Here is a 14,799-nt window from a genome sequence, read left to right as displayed (position 1 = left end):
GGTCTATAATTATTTCTGTGCAGAATGTGGGTTCACTGCTTGGCCCATGGGTTGACAAGAGAGGCCGCCTGTGAGAGGTAACACACACCAGTCTGTGATCAGGTACAAGGAGCGGAGTAAGGATGTGGTGCAGAGTGTGTGACCACAATTCACTGTGCAGTGGCAGTCACAACACATCGCATATCTCTCCATATTAAATGGACTTGTTGGTGACATGAAATGTTTACACAAACCATGTGGTGTGGAAGGGGCTTTTATGATGCACATATTCAACTCCAGTGCTGCAGCTTGTCAAATGTGGAATACAGTTCTATCATAATATAATCATTTCTAGGTATGTGACCTATTTGGGATTACTGAATGAAACGAAACCAAAAGCTAAAGTCCCTTACCCTTACTGTACAATCTCGGACCACCGACTAAATCTTGCACAAACAGCCTTTACCATTTACATTTGAAACATGATATCTTGAATACATCAGCAATTGCGCATGATGAGTGAATTCCTGACATTTACTAAATTAAGCTTAAGCCTCATGTGCAAAACTTGGCTGTATCACACGCCAACAGGAATGTACCTGTTAGACTACTATTTCCATTCCATGGAAATGCATGAGTGATGAGATGAATGTTGGTGCCAGCTGGCAAACTAGACTAGAACTGATCCCAGGTAGATACCATTAAAAGGTCAAATGCACAATTGATCTGTCCTGCTCCCTCTTTTGCTGTGATTTGAATACTTTATAGCCAAGAATCTTGAGGGGCTGCTGACATTGTGCTGCTATAAGTGTGACACGTGTTTGACACTGTGGAAACTTCATGCTATGTTATTTGAAAACCTTACCAATGCCTCCCTGTGTAGGTGATGACCAGGATCTTTGCCAAACATCTGTCAGATGCCCACAAGGTACAAAGGAATCTGGTACAAAGGATTCTTTTACAGATTCTGTGCTCAGCTGCGCAACTCACAGCCACTTCTTTTGCCCATTACTGCTTTTTACCACCTTGTTATATTGTGGCTGCTCTAAAGTATGCCCTTTACCTCCTAATTTGCTGAGGAAAATGTCATCTACTTTATTCAAGTCATTTAAATTCTGGGTAAGTGAATTTCAAACAAAATTTTATCAACAACATTCAATTAAAAATGGTGAGAGAATGTTAAAATAACTACTCATACCTCATCTGTACCTTAGCCATTTCTAGTGAATTAAATTATAGAGAAATTAAATTGTTCCCCATCTTGCTTAGAACCTCCTAGAAGCCTCACAGAAGCCCCGGAGGTTCCCGGACCACACTCTGAAAATCACAGGGTTAAAAGAAAAATCCAGTATAATGACTAAAATAATAATTTTAAAAAAATCCCATGTTACAAAGCCTGAACCCTCAGTAGTAGTTAAAGACGTGCTGAATTAGATACTGAAGTAGATACTGGGTGGTTTAACAGGTAATTCACATGGGAGTATAGTTTTCCATGGTAGTATCCTCCAATGGAAAACAGATACATTTATGATGACGTGATTTCAAAACAGTCAGGCAAAACAAGTTTGTCCCTTTTCAGCTACCGAGGATATCCCAATTGTTTTCAGAATCCCGGACTTGTGAGGACAGGTGATTCATGGATTGTTTTTTGTTTCCTCCTCCATGGTATGAGTTGCTGAATTTTTTCACCACTGTTTGGCTGTGCACTGGATGCCAAGCTCTCAACCACATCAAAGTTTTTAAATGCTCATCCTTATATCTAATAGCTCCTTGGAATAGCATAAAATGTGACTTCAAAGCTGAGTCAAACTGTCAGTCAGCTCAAAACAGCTGTAATGAGTTTTACCTTTATATGGAGTTTTCTCAGGACCTCCAACAACATAGTGGCTACAGAGGACAGAAAACAATTGGTAGCCAAAAAGGTTTCTTTACTGGTGAAATTTCTCCAAGTCTGACAAGTAATGCCACTGCCAGACATAAAGTAGAAACTGGAAGCAAGCAACTTCATGAAAAGAAACTGATTTTGTCTTAGATTTGCTTATCAAAAGTAAATATTAAAAAATAAGCTTTCAGCTACACACAACAGAGTGTGCTTAACTCTCCTACCTGCAACGCTACATTTGTGCCTGCACTGACTGATGTGATTGTATTACAAAAGAGAAAACATTTCATTTTTTAAATTAATAATACAGCTCAAAAATATAAAAAATTATCTCCCCATGTTGCTTTTTATCCCCCCCACACCCCCCCAAAAAATATGTCAGCTAAACAAACCAGCCATAAGCAACACATAGGCAGGCCTCTAGTGGTGCTGAGTTGAGTTTGTATTTCTCATCAGTCATTCATTTATCAGTAATTTTTACAAAGTCTTCAATTTTGACTCAGACAAAAGTGAGGACAATAAGTACTATTTTCAAGTAGTTTATTTTAAAGCAAACATGTATGAAATGTTAATTTGATAGTAGCTTTTGTATTTTATAGGCATGTGATCCATTCTAGAAAGTAGCCTACTGTCACAGTATATTAAAGTAAAAACACAGTATTTTTCAAAAGTACCTGAAAAGTACATTCTAGGTTTTGCTCACATGAGCCAAATAACAAATGGAAAAAAAAGAAAAAAGAAAAAAGAAAAAACACTTAAATCCATAATACATACAGCACATGTGTCAAATTAGTGGCATGGAGGGCCAAGAGGCTGCAGGTTTTCATTCTAACCTGAAACTCCACCGGCTCATTTCACTGATCACCCCACCTTCAAGCAGACAGGAGGGACTAATCAGCACAATCGCCCAGTGGAGTTTTCGGTTGGAATGAAAACCTGCAGCCTCTCAGCCCTCCAAGGCACCAGTTTTACACCCCTGATATACAGTAATGAAAGTCTGTAAAAATATTCCTAAACCCAAATCTGCAAACTACTGTATCTACATACGTTCATTATCTTCTTGATTGTGAACTTGCCTTTTCCTCACTGTTCTGTCTGAGAAATCAACAGAAATACTCAGTAACCACAGGATGCCGTGCAGGCCTACTTCACTTAATCTATGAAACAACAAAAACGGAGAACATAAGAGATTTGCACGGTTGTCACTTCAACATTGCAGCAGACAGTCGTGCAAGATAAAGATACCAATGCAAGAGAGTAAATTCAGTCTTTCTTGGCGATTCACATTCACATTCCTCATGTCTATCAAGTCCAACATGAGGAAAAAGGGAGCCTCTAATAACATTTCTCATGTCACATACAGTAGGTTATCAACTTTCCACTTGGTCTCTTGGCACCGCCACACAGCTGATGATTTTCAGGCATTTCTGGAGTTTGGATTTAAAACCAGAGTGTCTTGATGCAGGGCTAAAATGGAAGAGAGACAGAGAGAGATGATTTAGAAATGAGGCATGAATAGAAATAAGGATGAAAGATTGCTAGGCACATAAAAGAAATTACACTACAGCCCAGAGCAGGCTGCGGTCCAAAAGTCACAAGTTCTTCTGCAAATAGTATAATTGGTTACCATGAAACAGAAATGTAGGCAGGTTTTCAAAAGACACTTACGAATTTGCATTGGGAAGCTGCATCTCTGTGCAATTCTCCATGCACTCCTCTATGTACTCGTCCACTGCGTCTTTGTCCTCGTCATCTTCCCTCATTGAGATCTGGTCCCAAACCTGTGTGTTGACCCACAGAGACCCAGATATGGTGAGGCTGACACGAGTACAGGTAATCCAGCGACACAGTGGGCAAGAGACAGTGCGGATGCCACTGTGCGGTGAAGACATGACATCCAGACAGGGGGTGCAGAAGGTGTGTTGGCAGTGAAGGACCCTGGGAATCCGGTCTTGCCTCGAGTATGCTTGGAAACACACCGGGCATTCATATTCCTCATTTATAACCATGGTGACAGTGATGAGGAGGATCAGGCTGCAGAGCAAGAAGTGACTGCTGGAAGTTGAATGTATCCTTTCAGCTTGATGGCAAAGAGGTTGGAGGTGGATGTCTCTGGAACTGACCCACACAGAGTTTGGCTGTGTAACAATCTGTAGCGATGCAAAGTCAGACAATAACAAATCAAAAGAACAAAGAAAAAGTTAGTTGTACATTTTATAGATACACAGAAAGAAAGTGAGGAAAGTCACAAAGAAGCAAAAAAAAAAATATAACACACATTGTAAACACATGTAACTGCAAAATAAATACATAAATAAAAATACTTACTTTATGATGACAGACTCAGCTACTTTAAAACTGAAGGTTTGATCTCAGTCGTTGCGTTTCAGAGAGAAGTTTGCTCTGTGTCTGGTTGTGTACCGCTTACAAGCCAGTTTTGTAGGCACACACTTAAGGCCAAACCTTTTTTTTTTTTTTTTTTTTTTAACATTTCCAAGTAAGAACCTTTGGGACAGCCTTAGGTCAACAAGAGCATAAGGAAGCACGCTTCCACTGAAATTTTAAATCCATGCTCACTGTAAAAACATCTCACTCTGTCCCTTTATTTTATAATGGCAAACTGACCTTTACCCATGATAACTCGTTAAATACCAGGTTTATATTTCACACAAGCAGATTTTGAAAAAATGTTTTCTAAAATGCCCTGCCAGGCAGGGTAATTTATTTGCATTTACTATGAAAACATACAATATCACACAAGGTAATTGAAGCATGGAAATTTGGGCATTTGCTGTATAATCACACAAACGCACTCTCATCATTTACAGTTTTTCTTTATGTGATGGTGCCCAGAAAAGAAGAGCAATAGAAAGGCAAGTCTTCTGCTTGACTGTTTTTCTGTTGAAACAATAGATACACAGTAGAACCATCTTTACTAAATGCAATGCACAACAGTAAATTATGAGCAATTAGGTGAGCCTGGGCACTAGCCTGTCTGTTTTGCCTGCATTTCTGCCATTGCCCTGTTTAGTAAACACTAGACATTTCCTTGGACAATGACAGACTAGCCAAGGCTACAATTATAAATAGAACAAAACAAAGAAAAATCAATAAGAAAAAAAAAAAAAAACATACAGAACATAATGTTGGTTCTCTTCATGTGTCTCCTTATTTGGACCTATATAGAGTGCTGCTATACTGGTCAGCTAAGCCAATTTAAAAAAGGTATTGGTCTATAATTATTTCTGTGCAGAATGTGGGTTCACTGCTTGGCTCATGGGTTGACAAGAGAGGCCACCTGTGAGAGGTAACACACACCAGTCTGTAATCAGGTACAAGGAGCGGAGTAAGGATGTGGTGCAGAGTGTGTGACCACAATTCACTGTGCAGCGGCAGTCACAACACATTGCATATCTCTCCGTATTAAATGGACTTGTTGGTGACATGAAATGTTTACACACACCATGTGGTTTTCAAGGTGCTTTTATAATGCACATATTCAACTCCAGTGCTGCAGCTTGTCAAATGTGCAATACATTTCTATCATAATATAATCATTTCTAGGTATGTGACCTATTTGGGATTACTGAATGAAGCGAAACCAAAAGCTTAAGTTCCTTATCCTTATTGTACGGTCTCAGACCACCGACTAAATCTTGCACAAACAGCCTTTACCATGTATATTTGAAACATGATATCTTGAATACGTCAGCAATCGCATGTGATGAGTGAATTCCTGACATTTCCTAAATTAAGCTTAAGCCCATTGTGCAAAACTTGGCTGTATCACACGCCAACAGGAATGGACCTGTTAGACTACTATTTCCATTCCATGAAAATGCATGAGTGATGAGATGAATGTTGGTGCCAGCTGGCAAACTAGACTAGAACTGATCCCAGGTAGATACCATTAAAAGGTCAAATGCACAACTGATCTGTCCTGCTCTCTCTTTTGCTGTGATTTGAATACTTTATAGCCAAGAATCTTGAGGGGCTGCTGACATTGTGCTGCTATAAGTGTGACACGTGTTTGACACTGGAAACTTCATGCTATGTTATTTGAAAACCTTACCAATGCCTCCCTGTGTAGGTGATGACCAGGATCTTTGCCAAACATCTGTCAGATGCCCACAAGGTACGAACGGATCTGGTACAAAGGAATCTTTTACAGATTCTGTGCTCAGCTGTGCAATTCACAGCCACTTCCTTTGCCAATTACTGCTTTTTACCACCTTGTTATATTGTGGCTGCTCTAAAGTATGCCCTTTACCTCCTAATTTGCTGAGGAAAATGTCATCTACTTTATTCAAGTCGTTTAAGTTCTGAATACATAAATGTCGAACAAGGTTTTATCACTAACATTCAATATGGTGTCACAGAATAGAATGGTGCATATGGAATATCACACCACAGCATCTCATATTTCTGTTGTAACAACTCAGGAATTTTCTAATTTTTGACAAGCCTCTCACATGGCTGTACCAGTGAGCAATCATTTTCACTCCCAATTCAATGCTCTTCTACAACCCATGAGCCAAGCGTGTCCTACTACTGACATAAACCACTGAAGCACAGAGTGGATCACAACCATTTTAATAAGCCCCTCCAATCCCTCGGCCCTACTGCCACTCCCATCCACTCCCCCACCTCCTCCCCTCGATCCTTCCTGGGTGGGCTGGCTTCCAAAGTCCATGGTGGTTGTGGTGGTGGTGGTGGTGGAGGGGTTTAACAGGGACTGAACCTCCCTTGCCACGTAGTGTGTTTCTAGAATGTGTAGTCCACTAGTTGGCTCACCTGCTAGGGAGCGCCTGCCTAAAACACCAGCTTCTCTCACTCCTGGGCTATGCTCCTCAGCACATACTTGACTGTGTAGGCGAATGCTGCAAAGCCTACAATCACAAACAGGTTGGCTAGAGCCCCACCTAGCAGTCCATGGTTGCGATTGGCCTGCTGCAGGCCAGGGGCAGGATTGGCGCCCCCCAGGGGGACAGGCCCCCCATTTAGGGCAGGAAGGCCGTAGTGGGCGTGTTGAGGGTCACCATCAGGTACCACATCGGGGAGCGGGAGGGGCTGAGTGCGGACACTCAACTCCTCTTGGGTCTTCTGTTTTTGCTTCATCTCCTGTTGGACGGATGGGAAGAGATGGGCAAGAATTAAACCACCATCAAGAAAGAGCAGAGAGAAAAGTGGCAAGTTAGAGATCACTGTCCACTTACATCGACTACATCAGGAAACAGCTCACAGAACACTTTGTCCTTGAGGTTGAAGGCCAAGCTTTGGGCTGACAGTTGTCTTTTCTAGAAAAGAATCAAATACAATGCAAAAATTAGAGACAACAAAGGATGTTCATCTCCCTGTGCTGTATGTACAGTCATTTGCTTGCTTGTGCTCACTGTGTAGTCAGAGGTCTCGATGCTGCCCAAGGTGGGACCTTTCTCCACCATGAAGCTGAGCAGGCCTGTGAGGATCGTGGATACAGACCATGCAGGGTTCCACGTGTCTGGATGGAAGTCTGTAATTGACAGACATAACCTGTGGTGGAAGAGAAAGTTAGACTTGAGTCTAGGCACAATCTGCAGCAGGAGCTGTTTTAAATATATATATATATATATATATATATATATATATATATATTTTTTTTTTTTTTTTTTTTTTTTCTTTTTTTCTTGGTTCCACACATGTAAACTGTCAAACATATTCAAAGTGGTGAGAGAATGTTAAATAACAACTTCTCGTGAATTAAATTATAGCAAAATTAAGTTAATTAAGCGGCACAATCCTTAAACTACAGAATGACTAAAATAAAAAAATATATATATATTATATTGCCAACTATACAAATTCTGAACCATGCGCAGTAGTTAAAGCCTTGCTGAATTAAGCATCAGCGAGGTTGCAACTGTCATGTTCATACCGAGTATTGCACTTGAATCTCCCATTTGGTGTTATCATGTAGATACTGGGTGGTTTAAAAGGAAATTCGCGAGGGAATATGAGTTTTCCATGGTAGTATCCTCCTGTGGAAAAAAACACGTTTATGATGACGTGACTTCGAAACAGACAAAATGAGGTTGGCCCTTTTCAACTTCAGCGGGTATTCCCAGTGACATAACGTGGGACTTGTCAGAACAGGTGTTTCATGGACTGGTTTTTGTTTGTCCTCCATGGTTTGAGTAATCAACTGTCAGTGTTTTTTTCCCTTTTTGCCTCATTTTTTCCACACTGTTTGGCTGTGCACTGGATTCCAAGCTCTCAACCACATCAAATTTTTTAAATGCACTTTTTTCTTTCTAACAGACATGTGGAGCTCCACCCTAGTATCATAAAATGTAACTTTAAAGTCAAGCCAATCAGTGAGTCAAGTCAAAACAGCTGTGTGATGCGTAAAGCGATTTAACCTATTTTAACCCATTGCTTATTAACAGGCTATCAGCTCCTCACGCTTTCTACACATGATCAGTGTTCGCTAGGCGAGCAGGTGCAGCCTGTTTACCTGTCATATCCTGCTTACTTCCCTGGGACAGCAGCAGTGCTCTGACGAAGATACATGTTTGTTAAACTGCACAAAAGTCATTTAAGGTGCTTTCTTCCCTCCAAGCACTGACAAGGGCATGCACCTATTCGTTTTTCCAACATGCAGTTTGCATTGTTTTACTGTTTGATTTTGCCGTCTGCTGTTTTTCTGTTTAGATTTTCTGTTTGTATTTTATTGATCCCCAAAGGGATATGTGCCCTCTGCATTTGATCCATGCTGTATACTAGGAGCCATGGGCAGCCGCAGCGCGGTGTCTAGAGGCGAACTCCAGTTCTACAGCCCTTGATCAGAAACTGAGGGGAGAAACAAAAAGGACAGTAAAAACTTCCAAACACAGGTTCCAAGAACTTTACATCGAATTATGTTGTTGCTTATGGAAACAACTGAAGAACCTGTGAAACACACCACTGTGCACCTCGCTAAACTCAGAGTTGAAAAGGGCCAAGAGTGGCTGTAATAATCACTGTAAACTTAATAAAAGGAAAATGTGAGTGAGCTTAGCATTTATAATTTGTTTCAACCATTTTCCCTTCAGTTTAAAAACACCAGAACCCTTATGAGTAGGCTGTGATGTTTCACAGATAAACTTCAGATCAGTGAGAAGTGAGATGTCCAAACAGTCACATTAAGGCAAGCTTCTTTAAGATCATATGTTGTGTGTTATTCATTATGTTTTACCTTCATATGGAGTTTTCTCAGGACCTCTAACAACATAGTGCCTACAGAAGACAGAAAAGATTTGTTAGCCGAACAGGTTTCTTAACTGGTGAAATATCTCCAAGCCTGACAAGTAAAACCCTGCCACACATACAGTGAAAACTAGATGCATAAAACTTTATGAAAATAAACTGATATTGGTCTTAGGTTTGCCAATCAAAAGTAAATAGTAAAAAACAGGCCTTCAGGTACACACAACAGAGCGTGCTTAAATCCCCTACCTGCAATGCTGTGCCTGCACTGAATGAGACTGCACAAAAAGCTTCAGTCCTGTGTCTTCCTCACACAAATTCAATTAAGCTATAGCTGGTCAATTGTTTGGCTTTAGATGATTTAGAATATGCTTTTTTCCCCTTTTTCAAAACTTAAAAGACACTCTTCATTCTCTCCAATACTTTTGAAGATGGCTGCCATAATGCAGCACCAGCTACCTCACTGTGTTGAGTGCCATGTTAATTTTTTGTTGAACTATTCCTGTAGGAGCTACATGGCAACTGTGTACTTTTCCATGCAATTTCCAGCAGTATATAGAAAGATGCTGGTACACAAATACCACATATAACTTTCTGCAAGTGACTACAGTGTCCTGGAACTGAAAATAAATGGTATATTAACAATAACAATATGAAATAATATTTGGGACAATCTTGCTTTTTCCAGCCTCTTAGATTAAAGTAACCATATACCATTGGGCTCAAAGATTTGAAAATTTAAAATGTATTATACGTCTTTTGCGTCACTGTAGGCTACAGCCTTTTCATCTTTTTGTGACATTGCCAAAGTTGCCTAATCTCATCTTTTTAGTAGCATTTATGGAAAGCTGCATTAAATATATACATTTAAACTTACTTTCAGCATTCATCTGAAATATGACATTATGCAGAAAATATGAACAAAAGCAAGGCTGGAGGCCAATGTTGAGGACAAAGTCTCAAAACTGATGGCTGTGCTAACTATCCGAAACCAATCCATGAGGAATGCACAGAAATGCAACACATATTTGCCTTGGTAATGATTTCTAGCTTTAGGTCTTGCAAGAACGGAGACCTTACCATTCTAGGATGTTGGAGGGAAGAGGCTCTGCACAGATGTAAGGCACAGGGTCTTTCTTTATCCTGAGGTAATCCTGCTTCAGTCGCTGCGTGGCTGTGGTCGGCGCTCTCTTATTCCCGTTGTTGTTCATCTAGAGATATAGAGGCCACACAGCAGGGAAACAACTCACTCCACACGTGTACACTGAACAAGGTAAAGTTATAGAAGCTTTCTCAAATAAAATTATCTCCAAGCAGGGATGAGACATGCGGGTGACATTATGATTATGAAGCTCATTACCAGCAGAGACTGATCTGGATGGCTACCAATGTTTTGGAAAAGCATTCAATATTATTCAATCAGTCCTGTTAACGAAGCCAAAACAGCATTCTTGATAGCCATCACTCATTCGTATAAATCTGAACAACTGTCATCACGTCCTGAGTAGGGTTTAACGATATTATTATCATATTGCTATATTATTATCTCAAAAGGCAGCGATATGGACGATATCAAATTTAGGGAGAGGGTTAGCCTAAGACCGTGATTGGTCTGTTCTGATCAAAAACATACTTTGTGAAGTAACTGCAATTTCTACTTTCATTTGCTATTATTATGCCATTTTTTTTTTTAAAGACTACTTTATTTTGACAGTCACAACACTTAAAATTACATGAGAGGGGCAGAATAATAGAAACACCCTATGATAAAATGCAGTCCAGTACAACAGCAGCACTAACGATGAGCTCAATGCCAAACATAGACTTGAATTAACACCTTTATTACTGTGACAAGAAGAAAACCTGAGCATTATAGGCATCATAACAGTAAATTTAATGGTAAGACAGTTGTAGTGGATTGTATTAGATTGTGCAGGTGGATCAAATAAAGTGACCACTGAGTGTGTATCTTATCGCTATCGAGATATTTAGCATGCATATGGGGGTAAGAAATTTTGTCAATATCGTGCACCCCTAGTACTAAGGACATTATGAGCTCTGACAACATAATACAGAAAGTCCACTCTACAAATGGTACACATACAGTGAACTGGGTAGCCCAACTTATACCACTATCCTGCAGCTACTCCCACTGTCCAGCGTTAGTTGCCACTGGCTATTATTGTCTGTTTTGTGGCCACTTAATTTCGTTAACACTGATTAATGGTCAATTTTTTTGATAGTGGTTACTTAACGCTAGACAGTTACAACTGCTGACGCTGATCCACTAATTCTCAGAGCAGCTAACATTAGCTCGCCGAGATCAGTCGGCTGGACTGGCCAGGTAGTTTGCCACTCAAACGCCGACTGTAAACAAACAAGTGGACACCAACTTCCTGAGACAGATACCACCACATGAAGCGGCTGGCACTGTTTTCGAATCCACACTTTGAAATTACACAAGTTAATGCAGACAGCGAGTTAAAGCTAACAAGCTACATGGCAGTAAAGCTAGCTATGTGTCACTTCTGTCTGTTTCGCCAGCTAGCATGCTGGCTAGCCAACAGCCCTGTCTGTGTAGCGTTAGCGAGCAAGCCGGCTAGTTTAGGCCATAGCTAACATGTTTAGCTACCTAGCGGCGGATGCTAGCTCCAGCAGTCATACTATCAACGACATTTAGCCCACACATGTTTTGTGTACACACAATCAACGACATGTAATATGAACATACCTCTCTAGAGACCCAGATGAAATTATTTATTCGTGGCTACACCCGATATAAGACTACTGTTTCTGTTGTCAATCCTAAAAGCAATGAGACGATGACACCGACGTAGCGTTAGCTGTCGCTAGCAGGAACAAAAAAACTAACACTTCCGGCACTCTTCTTCTGTGTTATTACGGCTGGCACTGGGTTTATGGCGCTCATTACTGCTACCGATTGATCCGGAGGGTTTCCAATATCGCCACCTTTGGGAAAAGCCAGCTCGATATTCTTCAATTAATCTTGATATCGAAGCAGAAACGTAACTGCCGTCACCATGGAAATGCAATAGATTTAGACGATCGACATTCACTGTTTCTGATATTGACTGGAAAAAAGTTTGATCCTCACCACAAAAGTTCATTCTTACAGATAAAGTAAACAAAGTCTCATTTAAGCCGATTAACAGATAATATCCTGAAACATTTCTCACAAAGGTTAAAGAGAGACATAGATGCGAACTGCTCTTCCTGAAACTTGCTCCCACTTATTTTGGCCGTGTAAAATTTTCTGTTCTAACTTTATATTTGGTTGCTGTGTTTATGTTAACAATGAGGATAATGAACTTTTTCCTATTAATTTGATAATACTTACTCTCACAAATAAATTTACAACAAACAAATAATAATAATAAAAAAAAACATCAGTTCTTTGAATTTATGATGGAAATGGAACAATACATGTCAACGATTTCTTCCTCACAAAACAAAAAAGCTATCAAAACAATGAACGCGATACTTTCAAAGTTTTTATGAGTTTATTGTCACACACTCATATCGGACTTATTTTTTATTCATTTTTATTTATTAATTTAATTTAATTGTTTTATTACTTCTTTCCTCTGTTTTTAGTCACCCCCCCCCCCCCCCCCCCTTTTTTTTAAATACTTTTTGTTTTTTGAATGTTTCAGCTGTGTGTAATTGATGCTGATGTCTTTGTATGTACCTGATTTGAAAGCAAAATTTACTTAAAAAAATAAAGAGACACTCAGTGTTTTCAGAGGACTTGTCTGGTGCCCAAGGAAGACCTTTAGCTTGCAAGACATTGCCTGTGTAGATTGTATATTAGCCATGTTTTTGAGTTCCCTGCTGTGTGCCCAACCTATGTGCTATTGGAGCCAAATAATCCACTTTTACATTCAACTGGTTTTTATTTACTTTACTGATGTTGGCCTTGGCAGCCCCCTTTTCCATTGACCAGGCTCCCTGATGCACCCACCCTATCCTCATCCACCAGTATGTTGTTTTTATTTTCAGCTTGTTGATTGCTTTATTTATGAGCCAAAAGCCCAAAAACATAATATATACCTTTATTGATCCCAGCAGGAGAAATTCAATTTGATGCAGCAGGGCACGGGAATGTATAGTTAATATTACACAAAGAAATTTCCATAAATAACTACTGCTGATCAAAAGAACTGATCAAAATTTAACTTAATTTAAAAAGTATGATAGATTTAATAAAATAGATCTGTGTGTAAATATGCATTATCCTTGTGTGTATGCAGGTTATGTTAACAAGTCTGTAGGTTTTGTTCTGAAGCACAGCTTGACCTGTGGCTTTCACAGGCTTTTAACATGATTAAAATCTCCATTTCAGCTCCAATTCAGTAGAATGAAACACTGGAAAAACAAAAGAAAGTAAAATAAAATAAATAGAATTACAAAAAAAAAAAAAAAAACATACTGCCATATATCAATTAGTTATGCTGCCTTTTTATTACAGCTACCTGTATCATTTGTTTGTTGCTGCTACAAATGTAGAACTGACAAGATGTTCATAACACAAAGCGTTACAACCAACCTGGCAGGATATCAAAAGATAAAGATAATTTACCATTTCTACACAGGAACTATTTATGCTATTAATTTATCATTGCAAACAAATACCAAAAGTGGTATCAAGTCAAAAGTCAAAAGAAATAAGGCTTCTACACAAATAGACAACAGTTTGAAGTGTAAACATCATTTCATTACAGCTAAAGCAGCAACACTGGTTGCTTGCTGTAACAGGATAATTGCATTCCTGGCCTCCCATACAGTATTTACATTTCTTTGTATGGCATGTGCCTGCATGTTTTGATCATCATCATTTTACAGCTTGCATTGTTGACTCTCAGTTGCTCTTGTCTCCGAGGAGAAGTCTTCCCCTGTTCGGATCATGTGGTGTGACTGAGGAGCAGTCGGATGAAGAGGTGGGCAGCGGCTACTGCGACTTCTGGTAGTGACTGAACTGCAGGCTCCTTCTCCTCAACTTCTCGGGCTGGAGAGACGCGAGGAGAGAAAACTCGCGAAAGATGCCAACACAGGAGATGTCACCTGCAATGGGGGGATACTGAGGTCACCACTTCAGATTTTGTCTCATAGCAGGGCAACCGGGAAACTGTAGTGCCCACTAGTGCTGCTGGTTTTTCTTTGGCATCTGTGTTTACATGAGAGTATAGCAAATTTAGCAGGATTTCTAAGAAAAGATACAGCCTGTAAACCAGAAAATAGATCTACCAGAGTCCCTAAGAACTTGCAATTCACTGTTGAACCAGAGTGGTGAAGCAGGGAAAGATTTGTTGGTATTTTCCCAAATTCTGCAATATAAGCCCATGTAGGAAAAGCAGTCTCAGGATGAAGTGGAGTTCCCCAGTCTAGTTCTGATGCACAAAGCTGCAACATCTTACCGGGCCACTTAGTGTACTTCGCAACCTTGCATTTTTCTCTATAGAATAAAATCCTTTGTAGAAGGGAAAAATGACAGGCATAAAGCTGTACTGTAAAATTAAGTTGCATTTTAGCCTTTGTTAGTTGGAAATGTGCTTTTCCAGATGGGAGAACCTTAAAGTAACCCGTGTGGCTGAAAATGAAACCAGAGCAGAGAATGAGGAACTTGGGGAAAGAGTGGTGAGCATCCTGTCCATTTCACTCCTACATGGTCCTGGGAACAGTCTTCTTTCAAAAAT

General features: G+C 39.8%; 3 protein-coding genes across 6 annotated transcripts in view; all 3 read right to left on the bottom strand.

Annotated features, from left to right (window-relative positions):
* Positions 1 to 2,387: 2,387 nt before the first annotated feature.
* On the bottom strand, positions 2,388 to 4,094 carry LOC115359137 (E3 ubiquitin-protein ligase rnf152-like). The gene is made up of 2 exons (XM_030051481.1): positions 3,530 to 4,094; positions 2,388 to 3,328 (listed from the first exon to the last, which is right to left on the bottom strand). The coding sequence occupies exons 1-2, from the start codon at positions 3,868 to 3,870 to the stop codon at positions 3,232 to 3,234; spliced, it is 438 nt and encodes a 145-aa protein (XP_029907341.1). The 5' UTR covers positions 3,871 to 4,094; the 3' UTR covers positions 2,388 to 3,231.
* Positions 4,095 to 4,549: 455 nt separating this feature from the next.
* ube2j2 (ubiquitin-conjugating enzyme E2, J2 (UBC6 homolog, yeast)) lies at positions 4,550 to 11,964 on the bottom strand. The gene is made up of 7 exons (XM_030051475.1): positions 11,817 to 11,964; positions 10,166 to 10,296; positions 9,075 to 9,115; positions 7,776 to 7,878; positions 7,255 to 7,393; positions 7,078 to 7,158; positions 4,550 to 6,982 (listed from the first exon to the last, which is right to left on the bottom strand). The coding sequence occupies exons 2-7, from the start codon at positions 10,294 to 10,296 to the stop codon at positions 6,692 to 6,694; spliced, it is 786 nt and encodes a 261-aa protein (XP_029907335.1). The 5' UTR covers positions 11,817 to 11,964; the 3' UTR covers positions 4,550 to 6,691.
* Positions 11,965 to 13,591: 1,627 nt separating this feature from the next.
* LOC115359113 (arf-GAP with coiled-coil, ANK repeat and PH domain-containing protein 3-like) overlaps positions 13,592 to 14,799 on the bottom strand; it is a 68,291-nt gene continuing 67,083 nt past the window's right edge. For all 4 annotated transcript variants that reach the window (XM_030051441.1, XM_030051443.1, XM_030051445.1 and 1 more), the window contains exon 26: positions 13,592 to 14,167. In XM_030051441.1, the coding sequence (XP_029907301.1) occupies positions 14,099 to 14,167 (69 nt within the window). In that variant the 3' untranslated portion in view covers positions 13,592 to 14,098. The remainder of the gene's footprint in view (positions 14,168 to 14,799) is intronic.

This window comes from Myripristis murdjan, chromosome 5, assembly GCF_902150065.1.
Source record: "Myripristis murdjan chromosome 5, fMyrMur1.1, whole genome shotgun sequence".
In the NCBI taxonomy this organism is placed as follows: Eukaryota; Metazoa; Chordata; class Actinopteri; order Holocentriformes; family Holocentridae; genus Myripristis; species Myripristis murdjan.
Note: the sequence above shows the minus strand (reverse complement) of the source record. Positions and strands in the feature narration are given on the sequence as shown.

Bases quoted from the DNA above. Each gene is read 5' to 3' on its own strand.
- ube2j2 (XM_030051475.1), bottom strand. From the start codon at position 10,296: ATGAACAACAACGGGAATAAGAGAGCGCCGACCACAGCCACGCAGCGA. The intron at 9,116-10,165 runs GTAAGGTCTCCG...TGTCTTCTGTAG, and splicing joins CCCTCCAACATCCTAGAATG to GCACTATGTTGTTAGAGGTC. The intron at 7,394-7,775 runs GTATGAACATGA...CTTCCACCACAG, and splicing joins AGATTCAAGTGCAATACTCG to GTTATGTCTGTCAATTACAG.
- LOC115359137 (XM_030051481.1), bottom strand. From the start codon at position 3,870: ATGGTTATAAATGAGGAATATGAATGCCCGGTGTGTTTCCAAGCATAC. The intron at 3,329-3,529 runs GTAAGTGTCTTT...CTTCCATTTTAG, and splicing joins CAGCTTCCCAATGCAAATTC to CCCTGCATCAAGACACTCTG.